The sequence below is a fragment of the Patiria miniata genome, unplaced genomic scaffold (assembly GCF_015706575.1).
Source record: "Patiria miniata isolate m_02_andy unplaced genomic scaffold, ASM1570657v1 HiC_scaffold_13, whole genome shotgun sequence".
Taxonomy (NCBI): Eukaryota; Metazoa; Echinodermata; class Asteroidea; order Valvatida; family Asterinidae; genus Patiria; species Patiria miniata.
Window position 1 is genome coordinate 2192314 of NW_024037051.1, and position 12994 is coordinate 2205307.

At 42.8% G+C, this 12994-nt stretch overlaps 1 protein-coding gene and 1 pseudogene across 1 annotated transcript; both read left to right on the forward strand.

Annotated features, from left to right (window-relative positions):
• Positions 1–483: 483 nt before the first annotated feature.
• Positions 484–5256, forward strand: LOC119721479 (probable indole-3-acetic acid-amido synthetase GH3.9). Its single transcript, XM_038191560.1, is given in 8 exon segments — positions 484–491; positions 912–1003; positions 1514–2581; positions 2802–2940; positions 3451–3615; positions 4398–4546; positions 4670–4749; positions 4993–5256. Coding segments are annotated over 8 exon segments (1929 nt in total). The 3' UTR covers positions 5221–5256.
• Positions 5257–7636: 2380 nt separating this feature from the next.
• LOC119721480 lies at positions 7637–11789 on the forward strand (annotated as a pseudogene).
• Positions 11790–12994: the final 1205 nt, after the last annotated feature.

Consider the following 12994-nt stretch of genomic DNA (forward strand, 5'->3'; position numbering starts at 1 on the left):
TGACTACCATTGGATTGAGATGAAAGGCAACCAATGTCACATGCGAAGAGGTGGTAATGGGGCGAAGTGGTTATTTTTCCGATCTAGGCTGTTACGCCCAACGTTCCAAATATTCTAAGGAAGTATGTAGTCTTTCCAAGCCAATTACCCCAAAAAACCTTCAATAAATATTTCACATTATCAAAACGGGGGTAGTTGAGCAGCCAAAACAGACTAGCCTAGCTCAGTGCCGCACCCAGGGGGGGGGGGGGGGGGGCCCTCGGGGGGCTCGAGCCCCCCACCAAGGGGTTGTCTCTTTTTTTTTTTTTTTATTTAATCCCACGATTTGACCTTGGTGATATGTATTAGGTCAATTTTCGAGTAGTATAATAGTGACAAATAAGTGGTGCCACCAACGTCAATATAGTCTGCCCCCATTAAAAAAAAACCCAATGGGTGGGCCACTGGCTAGTACTAGCAGCAGACGAGTTTGGGAGTTCAGACATGGACTCGTGAACCTTCCAAGGTGTATAAAGCTTATTTCATCATCTTTCATTTTCCGGTTGTTTTTTTTTTTTTTGGGGGGGGGGACCGATGACTTTCGGGAGAAAATTCTATCTAGTTGATCACCCCTATAAAAGCATTCCTCAAGTCTATCGCCATTTTTGAAATAAACGCCTACGCTCCATTGCAAAATAGAGCCGTTCCAGGCCAAATTGCTTACAAATTTTACAGTAATGCTACCCGACTATAATGAATAGAGACGTTCTTATGAATAGAACAGCAAATTGGGAACAATCTCATACGTGTTAACTGTGCCGTGTGTTTTGATAAGTATACATCGACGCCACTTACTAAGTATGTTGGATCACAGCAGGCATAACGGATTCCAAAGTGGAAGATTCAAAAGACCCGACACGCCCACTCTGAAGTCTTATAATCAAAATGGCGGTTAAGTGGAATTTTCGCTGTGCATGCTGGGGGTTCATCTCGTCGCTTCTAGCTTCGGTCCTTCTCACCTATTGCTTTTCTTCTCAGTCTCATCTCGCCTTCCGAGTCATAGCAGGTGAGTTGTTGCTTTTATTGACAAACAAAAATCCTTTTTAGGGGTAAAGTTGCAACTTTCTAAATTGTATATGGAACCTATACCAAGACGTATTACGTGGGATAAGTGTGTCTCCATCTTATTTCAAATGAGACCCACTCTATGGGCTCATCTGCTATATTATAAAATAATTATGAAGAGAACAGAAATTTACGGATAGCTGGAATAACGACTATACAGCCAATGGTCATATTAACATTGTTGCCTGAGGGCCATACTTATGTCATCTTTGTACCAATCTCATCACTGACTGACCCACTGACTTACACACTCTCACGTATGGCTTAGCCTGGTTGTTCGCCGGTAAAGAGAGCCCGTCATTGCTCAATCCGACCTATTGTGTATGTACGCCACATGCATGAAAGACTTCCATCGCAGTGAATGGCCAATCTGAATCAACTAAATCCGTCCTGTTACCAGTTTTACCAGGCTTGCCTGACTGACTCCTATGAATCCATTTCATTGCATCAGGCGCTGCAGCAGTGCTGATTGGCATCTCATCTCTGATTGCCTTCCACATCTCGACTCTACGATGCTCTGAGAGCCACACACTCATAACCCTACTCATGTCCTACAAGTGGCACCAGGGTGAACGTCTAGCCACGCCCTCCATCTCAGCAAGGGCCACTTACATGTGGAAACGTCCGCGTGAAGCACAGGAAGATCTGATAAGGGAGCTGACCAGGCGACATGCCAAGACGGAGTACGGGCGCAAGAACCGTCTTGGGGAGATCCGATCGGTGGAAGACCTCCGCGAGAAGCATCCTCTCACCACGTACGACCACTATAGTGACTACATCCAGCGGCTGGCAGACGGAGAAGAAGGCGTTTTCCTTGACGAGGAGCCCTTGCGATTCGGCGTCACATCGGGAACCACCGGAGCCGGGAAGAAAATACCACTGGTTTCTTTTAGGCTGGAGGGAGATGCACTCTGCAGCCAGATCAGGCGCTTGGCTTTGTACCAGGGTGCTCACCGGCCAAGCCCTGTACAGAAACGCTGTTTCGTCTACATCCATCCCAAAATCTCTCTCACCAAAACTGGCCGTGTCATTTCTCCGTACACGTTCATCAAACAGGAGGACACTAAGCGTTTATCAGAGCTCAGCTCTCCTCCACCGGCCTTCACTATCACAAATGAGCCTTCTGCCGCCTACGTTCACATGCTGTTCGCAATTGCTGACACCAATCTCGCCCTCCTGTCTACCGTGCTTACTCCCCAAATGTACCGAGCTCTGAAGTGTCTAGAGGCCAAATGGCAAGTAATGCTGGAGGATCTATCGACCGGGCAGATCAATGCTAAGATCCCTCTAGACCCTGATACACGCCGGTCTCTCCAAGGCTATCTGAGACCGAACAAGGCCCGCGTATCCCAGTTGAGAAGCGAATTTGAGAAAGGGTTTCATGGCATTTTGAAGAGAATCTGGCCTCATCTGATCGCCATTGAAGCAATCGACATCGCGGGTTTCAAGAAGAAAATTGAAGAAACATATACTGATGGTAAGGGTTAATTTGAACCTAAATCTCATCGTGCGCCTTAAATACGATCTGCGTAAGCACTGTGAAAGAACCTGAGCAAAACAGAATCAAATCATTATCCTCGTCCTACTAAAAAAAAGAAAAAAAAGGAAACTCTGTCAAGTGTCGTTAGCCATCTTGATCTATCCACTTGTCTAAAACATGATTCGTAATGACTTACCACTGGTCATGTCTTGGCTAGGAGTTCCATACTTCAATTGGGCATATGGCGGCACAGAGGTAGGCCAGCTGGCGATCAACATGTGGCTTCATGACAAAGAGGTTCGATACGCCATCTGTCCTCATATGGCCGTCGTAGAGTTCATCCCGGAGCAAAACAGGTGTGTGATAATCACAGAAGAAAAAAAAATGGTCCACTTTATTTTTGTTCCCCTTTTCGAATCCTTAGTTTCTTGAAATACTTACAGATTCCTTTGCCATGAAAGCAAACCCCCAAAATGGTCAATCTATTTAATTCCTTCTGTTATTTTTCCAGTTCAAATAATTGTTGTTATGGGTCGACTTCACAATCATTATGTAGTGATAATACACAAGGTCACTTTCCCATTGTGGTTTAATGTGAAAAGTGATTCCCATATTTCCTAGGTTTGCGACGTTGCTTATTTTGCTTGCATCGTGACATCCGGGCCGCAATCCCTGGCAACATGGCATTCGGATTTATGGCTTCTGACTAGTGCCTCTGAACAGTGGGAGATACTCTTGGGGGAAAATGGATAGCTTTGTAGGTACATGTAGAACGCCGATACGGTAATACGGAGGCTGCATGCCATGTCCAATTACCACTCTTGTCGATATCTTTGTTCAACTTGAGACCTTTTAATTTTGAACAGTTCGGATGAAGACCCAAAGACTCTGCTCATTGACGAGGTTGAGGTCGGTGGCAGATATGAACTGGTGTTGACCACGCGCTCCGGGCTATACCGTTATCGGAATGGAGATGTCATCCAGATTGTGGGATTCCACGAGAACTGCCCTGCCATGCGCATGCTCTACAGGTAAACAACAAAACCAAGTAATCCTAGAAAGTTGATGCCAGAGCGGGCAAAATTTAATTGATTCAGTATGGCTTTTCAATGGGAGTCTTTTCATGCATCTGGTCTATACAGGGTGAGTCAAAAACATGAAACCCAAATGTCGGGACTATTGTTTTAGTGAGGTTCTGCATGTAGCACTTTTAAAATCTAGGATGTTAAAGCCCAATTCATCAGCTTTCTTTTAGTTTAAAAATTATTCAAATCACGTATGTACTTTTCAAGTTACAGAATTTTAAACACAACCACCGTTTTAAAGTTCTGTCCACAAATCACGCAGAAAGTGTGCTTTCTTTCAGCAAAACGAAAACAATTCACATCCCTATGCGATTTGTTTTCATTTTGCTGAAAGAACACCTACCTTTTTGTGATCCGTGGACAGAACTTTAAAACGGTGGTTGTGTTTAAAAGCCCATAACTTGAACAGTACACAAGTGATTTGAATGATTCTTGTACTAAAAGAAAGCTTATGACTCGGGCTTTTATATCCTATTCTAAAAGTGCTACATTTAGAACTTCACTAAAGCAATGGTCCCGACATTTGGGTTTCGTTTTTTTTTTTTTACTCACCCTGTATGATGGATATGCATTTTGTAAACCTATACCATAGGATTATATTATAATTGAAGTCCATCTGACAAGTGACAGTCAGTATTAAAGTCCGCGAGCTAGATAGGGACACTAGGCTAGGCCCTCTAGAACCAGCTAAAAGTTTGATCGCATTGTTTAATGACGCTCTTTTTCAGGTCAGGAGAATATCTTAATTTAGTCTACGAGAAAGTGAACACCCAAGTTGTTGACGCTGCCATAAAGAACACCATTCAAGGCTGGCCAGGAATTCAACTAGTGGATTGGACATGCGCAGAGAGCCCAGTTTACGATCCTGAAAGTTCAGGTAAGCTATATTTAAAAACTACTTTGAATCACCAGATTTTGAAAATGCTGCAACAAACACTGAGGAGCGATTTAATGACGCGATAACTTTCCTTTTCTTTTCTGGCCTTTTGTTTCGGCACAGAACTATACTACATTGTATTTCTTGAGGTCGATCCTGGCAAGAGGGAGCTGAATGACGTCACGGCAGAGCAAATGTCAAAGGTAATTAAGTCAACTCCAAAGTTAGAGAAGTTTCACAAATAGTTACGAGCTTTGAATATTCTGGATTTATAAAGGGAGTTTGTTTTCCTTCGTATGAGATTATGACATAGGCCTACTATGCACAGGTTCTTTAAAGTAAAAGCCAGTAATGTGTCGGAAAGGCTGTCGGAAATACATGTTTAACATATCAACAGTTTTAGAGGTATCCTTCGGTAACGAGACTATTTTCATCGTTCATTTCAGTTTGATGAACATCTTCAGCAAGACCACGTCTACTACAGCGGCTTGCGGGAGTCTAATACCATCTCTCCATCCCGGGTGAAATTTGTGAGGCCAGGTACCTTTCTGGAGCTAAGGGACTTCAGGGTGAACAAAACTACAGCTTCTGTCATGCAGTACAAGACGCCTCGTAAATTGAGGACGCGAGAGCACGTGATTTGGCTGATGGAGAGAGTGATCGAGACCAAGTAGGGAGACTATTGCAAAAAGTCAAAAAGCTAGTTATCATCTCGCACACCACTTAGGAAAAAGGGATTTTTACTGATTAACATGTCAATGCTTATCATTTTTTTGATAAAATGGTCAATTTGGTATTTCAAGTGTGCATGCGTTAATTATAACGGATCATGGGTCATTCGGGATAACATACAGAAGTGATCTTCGAGACATGACAAGAAAGCTGTATCGGTTTCTTATGGTGCTTTCTGCAGTTCGGTCGTCTTTATCCTGGATGACCTTTGACCGGACCAACCACATGCACAAGAATGAAGTATTATATGCCTAGTTTGGCTGATTTAGTGTTGAATGACGTCACAGCACGCATATGTACAAAATAAAGATGCGTCCTTTACACGGCACGCCTACATTCCGTGAAAGAAAATCAGTCTAAATAATGACAATCTTACACTTCTTACTACTTTATCATTTTAAGTCTCCTCTTTCGATACGGTTTTTTTATATCAATACCGATACTTGAAATTGTTAACTTGTGGTTATATCTGATTCAAAAGTTTTGAAGAGACAACGAAGCTGATGACCTGCCATATCATAATGAGGAATATCCCCCACCTGTGACTCTTCAAGCTACGTACATCATGTTAAAGCACAAATCATTGGCTTTTCAATGATACCAAATCTATTTATATAGCTAAATTTATTCCAAAGATATGCCAGGAAATTCAACAGTGTCTCGCCGAACTTCGCCAACCTCATTTCGTGAAAAAAACCGGCTTTGAAAAAAAGAAAAGAAATACGCATTGCGCCGCCAACGGCAGTGGAAAACGTTATTTAGTTTCCAACTTTTGGGGGTATTGAACAAAAATGCATAGTGTGAATCTTGGATACCTTGGCTACTTAAAAATAAGAAAAAAAAAACATATTGATTTTGCATGATTTTTCTAGTGCATCCAACTTCAGGCGTTGATAACTCAGAACATGGTTTTGGGGGACATTCCTCATTTTGCCACAGTAGGTAAAAAGGGTTAAGTGGGCACCCAAACCTTAGGCACCTTATTACTGATCTTGTCTCCCCCTCCATCGACTTCGGTTCATTCTTGAAGGTTTGGACGAAGCGCCCTGCAAGTCATTTGTCGTTGGGTGATAAGGAGCTGAAGCTATGTGCCACACTCCATGGTGTTTCAGGATCCTTAATTCCTCTGATTTGAACTGCGGACCATTGATACTAACAAGTTGCTCAGGGACAATGTGTTGGGCGTGAATGCCCCTTGGGAGATCAGTCGTCCAGCTTGATAGTGAAGTGGTTGTCTGGAAGAATTGAGGCCGTTTTGAATGTGCATCAACAGTTACCAGGATCGTCTGTCCTTAGAATAGGCCAGCGCAGTCGATGTGTATTCTCTGCCAGGGTTTCGCGGGCCATTACCCGTTTTGATATGGAGTAGAGCTTAAAAGGGCACTGCGTCCTGAAATCCCCGAAAATCTCATGCTTTGGATTGTTTACTTATCCTATTTCAAACATCTGGTTGAAAGGAAACCAATCTAATGTCTAACCATTTTCATAAATTGTTAAATGTGCCACGCAAAATTGAATAGCTCATGTACTAACATTTCGTTATTAAGAGTTAGAATGTCACATCTCTACCAAGAGAATTAACCGCAGTGTCAGAATGTTGATATTTTGCAAAAGCCTGTCAGCCGTTGATGATGGATCCAGAGTTTTCAGTTGCAAAGTGAAAGTTATAATGGATAAATAATTTGAAAAATTACCATCTAACATCGAAGTAAGTGCTATTTCATTTTTGATTGTATGTGTATATATTTGTGTGGGGAATCGATTATTTAAAACCGCTGCGTCCCAAAGGACGCCCTTCCTAACGACCACTGTTATTCCTTGCATGGACCGCACAATGAAAACCTTGACGAGCTGGAAGCAGGATTGTGCTCGGATTCAAAAACAGTGACCACTGCACTGTAGTATTCTCTTGCATTTAAACTCGAGGCAGTGGAATGTCTTTAATACCTGGTGGTTGGGGTTTGTTATTTCCTTCATATCGTAGAGAGTATGGAGACTCCCATTCATTAAATCAAATACTGAAGTAGAAGAAAATCTAAGTGGAGAGAGTGTCATTTACTGGTCAGTCCCAGGAAGAAGAAATTCTTCACACATGGTGACAAGCTACCATAATCACAAACCCAAGGGTTCGCACATCGCAGTTCCTTTCTTTTATTTTTTAGAAAACAAAAACAACTTTATTGTTGCAAACAACTCGTATTATCGTGTCTTCTGCATTCTCATCTACTTTTCTAATTGTTGAAGTTGTTTAGGATAAGGGAATGATATCAAAGGGCACGGTGAAGTAGCCTTATCGTGTGTACGGGTATTTGTTTTGATAAATGTACACACCGACGCCACCTAGGTCCTCCAGTCAAAATGGCGGTTACTTGGAATCTTCGCTGTGCATGCTGGGGTTTCATCTCCTCGCTCCTAGCTGCGGTCTTTCTCAGCTATTGCATGACTTCTCAATCCCATCTGGCCCTCCGAGTAACAGTAGGTGAGTTGTCGTTTCCAATGACTTTTCTTTTTTGGAGGGGGAGGGGATTAGGTTTCATTTTCCAAAGAATTAATGAAATCTATACTAGTCCATGTACGCCAGGCACAATCCCAACTGATTATCTGGGATAATTATGGCTCCACCTTAATCTCAAACAAACCCACTTTATCGGGTCAACAATAGAAATTTACCGTTGGCTGAAAATAATTACAACATCCAATGGTCTAGCTTGAATAGTTTTCCTGGACACAGAGGGTCAACCTAGCAGTGGCGTATCCTGGGGGGGGGGGGGGGGGGGGGGAGGAACTTTGCCCCCCCGGCGGATTTTTTTGACAATTGTTTTGTTTCAGCAATAATTTAAAAAAATGGTTAGAGAGTTCTGACATCAATGGTTCAACGTCCCCTATTGAGTGCAGAAACAGACTCAGCCATTCTGAAATCAGTTGAATAGAATTGTGGCCAGTTTTTACATCAGGCTCGACTGTTAGTGACGCATTGGGAGATCCATATTAAGCAGCGCTATTTTGGTCTCGCAAACCCCTCTGGCGAAACTGAGTACGCTTGTAAAAAATGAGGTATTTATTCATGGACATCTACCCAACGGAAAACATATACCATAAAGAAAATGTGGTGATCGGGGCGAAATCATGCGCGGGTCGTTGCTGCACGTCGAATCGCTTATGCCAAAATACTACCAAATGCTGCCACTCTGAAATTACGGAGAGAATTTAATATACAAACGTCCCTATTATACAAACAAATTGTACTCACATGAATGACCTTGATCGATTAGGTGCTGCGGCAGTGCTGCTGGGCATCTCATCCCTGATTGCCTTCCACATCTCGACTCTACGATGCTCTGAGATTCACACCCTCACAACCCTACTCATGTCCTACAGGTGGCGCCAGGGTGAACGACTAGCCACGCCCTCCATCTTGGCAAAGATCAATCACATGTGGAAACATCCGCGAGAAGCCCAGGAAGATCTGATCCGGGAGCTGACCAGTCGACATGCCAAGACGGAGTACGGGCGCAAGAACCGTCTTGGGGAGATCCAATCAGTGGAAGACCTCCGCAAGAAGCATCCGCTCACCACGTACGATCACTACAGGGATTACATCCAGCGGCTGGCAGACGGAGAAGAAGGCGTCTTTCTTGACGAGGAGCCCGTGCGATTCGGCGTCACATCGGGAACCACCAGAGCCGGGAAGAAAATACCACTGGTTTCTTTTTGGCTAGAGGGAGATGCACTCTGCATGCAGATCAGGCGCTTGGCTTTGTACCAGGGTGCTCACCGGCCAAGCCCTGTACAGAAACGCCGTTTCTTCGACATCCATCCCAAAATCTCTCTCACCAAAACTGGCCGTGTCATTTCTCCGTACATGTTCATCAAACAGGAGGACACTATGCGTTTATCGGAGCTCAGCTCTCCTCCACCGGCCTTCACTATCACCAATGAGCCTTCTGCCGTCTACATTCACATGCTGTTCGCGATTGCCGACACCAATCTCGCTCTCTTGTCTACCATGTTTACTCCCCAATTGTACCGAGCTCTAAAGTGTCTGGAGACCAACTGGCAAGCAATGTTAGATGATCATCTACCGGGCAGATCAATGCTAAGATCCCTCTAGACCCTGATATACGCCGGTCAATCCAACGCTATCTCAGACTGGACAAGGCCCAAGTATTCAAGTTGAGAAGGGAATTCGAGAAAGGCTTCCATGGCATTTGAAGAGAATCTGGCCTCATCTGGTCGCCATTGAGGGAATCGACATCATGGGTTTCAAGAAGAAACTAGAAGAAAAATTTAGTTATGGTAAGAGTTAAATTGAATAGAAATCTGAAGAGTGTGTGCCTTAAATTCAATCTACGCAAGCACTATGAAACTACACATAAGAACCGGAGCCCAACAGAATCGATTCATGTATTGGTCCCACCAAAAAAGGGGAATACTAAGTGCCAAGTTAATATTTGCCATCTTCATTAATACAATTGTCTTAAAAAATGTATTGGTATTAAATAACCATTGATCTTGTCTTGGCTAGGTGTTCCTTGCTTCAGTTGGGGATACGGCGGCACAGAGGTAGGCCACCTCGCGATCAACATGTGGCTGCATGAGAAAGAGCTTCGATACGCTCCCTGCCCCCACATGGCTGTCTTGGAGTTTATCCCGGAGCAAAACAGGTGTGTGATTATTATAGAAGACAAAGTGGTCCACTTTACTTGTCCTCCCTTTTCTTATTCCTATTTTTTTTTTTTAATACCAAAAGATTACTTCATCATGGAAAGTTGTAATAAAAATCCGTATGGTATCTCTGAGTGATTCCCGTATTTCCTGTAAATTTGCGTTATTGTAAGCATCTTGACTTAGGGCGTGATCCCTAGGCACATGGCATATGGGTTTATGGCTTTTGAAAAGCGCCCCTTAACAAAACAAATTGACACAATTTAATTGGGAAACCAGCAAAATGGACAGCTCTGTTGGTAGGGCGCCGATACGGTAATCCGGAGGCCGCGTGTCCAAATGCCGCTATCTATTCGATTTCTTTGTTCAACCCATTCGGATTGATGGCTTCTGACTAGCGCCTCTGAACAGATACATTGACATATTAGGAAACCGGCCAAATGGATAGCTCTCTTGGTAAGGCGCCGATTTGGTAATCCGGAGGCTACATGTCCCATTACCTCTGTCTAGTCGATTTCTTTGTTCAACTTTTTAGTTTCTTTTGAACAGTTCGGATGAAGACCCAAAGACTCTTCTCATTGACGAGGTTGAGGTCGGTGGCAGATATGAACTGCTGTTGACCACGCGCTCCGGGCTATATCGTTATCGGAATGGAGATGTCATCCAGATTGTGGGATTCCACGAGAACTGTCCTGTCATGCGCATGCTCTACAGGTAAACAAAACCAAGACTATACGTAATCATAATAAAGCTGATGACAAAAAAAAAATTCAGAATGGCTTTTCACTGGAAGTCTGTTCATGCATCTGGTATACACAATGGACATGCATTCTGTAGTCCTATACGATATCACTATAGCTGGCCCTCTGGCACCAGCTAACAGTGCATCGCATTGTTTAATGACGCTCTTTTTCAGGTCAGGAGAATATCTTAATTTAGTCTACGAGAAAGTGAACACCCAAGTTGTTGACGCTGCCATAAAGAACACCATTCAAGGCTGGCCAGGAATTCAACTAGTGGATTGGACATGCGCAGAGAGCCCAGTTTACGATCCTGAAAGTTCAGGTAAGCTTTATTTAAAAATCTACTCCGACTCCTAAAATACTAAAAATGCTGCAACAACCACTGAGCGGTTTTTTTTCTGTCTGACCTTTTGTTTCGTCACAGAGCTATACTACATCGTATTTCTTGAGGTCGATCCTGACAAGAGGGAGCTGAATGAAGTCACAGAAGAGCAAAGGTCAAAGGTAATTCAGTCAACTCTGAAGCGAATTTTCAAAGATAACCAACCTTACTTTTAGATGTACTAGTTACTAGTTTGTGTTGCTATATAACAGAAATATGACAATGCATAGGTTCTTTGAAGGCACCGCGCGCAAGATGTCGCAAATACACGTACAACTATATCAATATTTTTGTAGAGCTACCCATTTGGTAACGAGACAAGTGTCCACTTTCATTTCAGTTTGATGAACATCTTCAGCAAGAACACGTCTACTACAGCGGCCTGCGGGTATCCAACACCATCTCCCCGGCCCAGCTGAAATCCGTGAGGACAGGTACGTTTCTGGAGCTAAGGGACTTTAGGGTGGCCATGACAACGGCTTCTGTCATGCAGTACAAGACGCCCCGTAAGCTGAGGACGCAGGAGCACGTGATTTGGATGATGGAGCGAGTGATTGAGATTAAATAAAGAGGTATAATTGTGAAAGCTTAAAAAGCTAGTTAGGCATGCATGTATATCTCGAACACTCGGGAAAAAGATATTCTGATTAATTAGCCAGCTGATGTGTATGTATTGTCTGGTCACACAAAATCTGCCCAAATGCCTCCTACATGGACTACAATAAATCAGAACAAAACCCCCCCACTTTTATAGGCAAGAACCGTCGACCCAAACCGATACTCGAGTAACAGAACTAATCTAATTTCGAAACCACACTTTATAATTGGTACTTTCTGAACGCTTGTGGGAAGCAACTGCCACAGAGGTTAAAGAGGTTGTGGAATGCTCGAAGACACTTCCGTCATTTTTCGGGTATATGTAGCCTATGGTGTGATGAAATAAAACCGACTATTGTGTCTGTCATGAAATGAGTACATAAGGTACTTTTGAGAGCTGTTTTTTAGGTCCTGTTTCGACCCGAACGTGCAATTTGTGTAAAAGTCGTCGTTGGGGGCAGCAAACAAAACATATAGTAAATCGTGACGTAATAAACAGGACTCCCGATGCAGCGTAGTATAAACGAGTCCTGTTTATTACGTCAGGATTTACTATGTTTTGTTTGCTGCCCCCAACGACGACTTTTACACAAATTGCACCTTCGGGTCGAAACAGGACCCGAAGAACAGCTCTCGAAAGTACCTTTTGTACTCATTTCATGACAGACACAATAGTCATTTTTATTTCATCACACCTTAGGCTACATATACCCGAAAAATGACGGAAATGTCTTCGAGCATTCCACAACCTCTTTAACAACAGACACACATGCATGGTCCTTGGAAACAAGCACTTGGTACAGCAGCCGAGACCTTTTTGGAGACCTGTTCAGACCTGAATATTTTTGTCAATTGTTTACAGTTTTAAGGACACTTAAGTCTATCAATTAGCCTATAGAGCGAACCATTTATTCTCATAACCGAAACGTCATTTTAGTGTTAACATTTAACTTTACATAAAAATGTTTTTTTTTTTTTTTTTGGATCTCGCAGAGATATTTAAAGACCAACTTTACCATAAAATGTTCATAGCTAACACTTATGACCAATGCACTAATTGTAAGTCTTCATTTTTAAATTTTTTTTGTCACCGATAGCAGATACCTGATGCGATGTGATTACATCTGAATCAAAAGTTCAGAGGAGACCATTATTACTGTTAAGCTGACACCACAATTATGTATTTACATGAAGCAAGACATACTTTTGTCTTCAAATCATATCTACGGGTTGATTGTGATATTAAAGATCAAACCAAATGATGTAGAGAAAGAAATATTATTTTTTAAAGTATTGTTAAGTAGCTAGAATTGAAATTTCATAAAATGT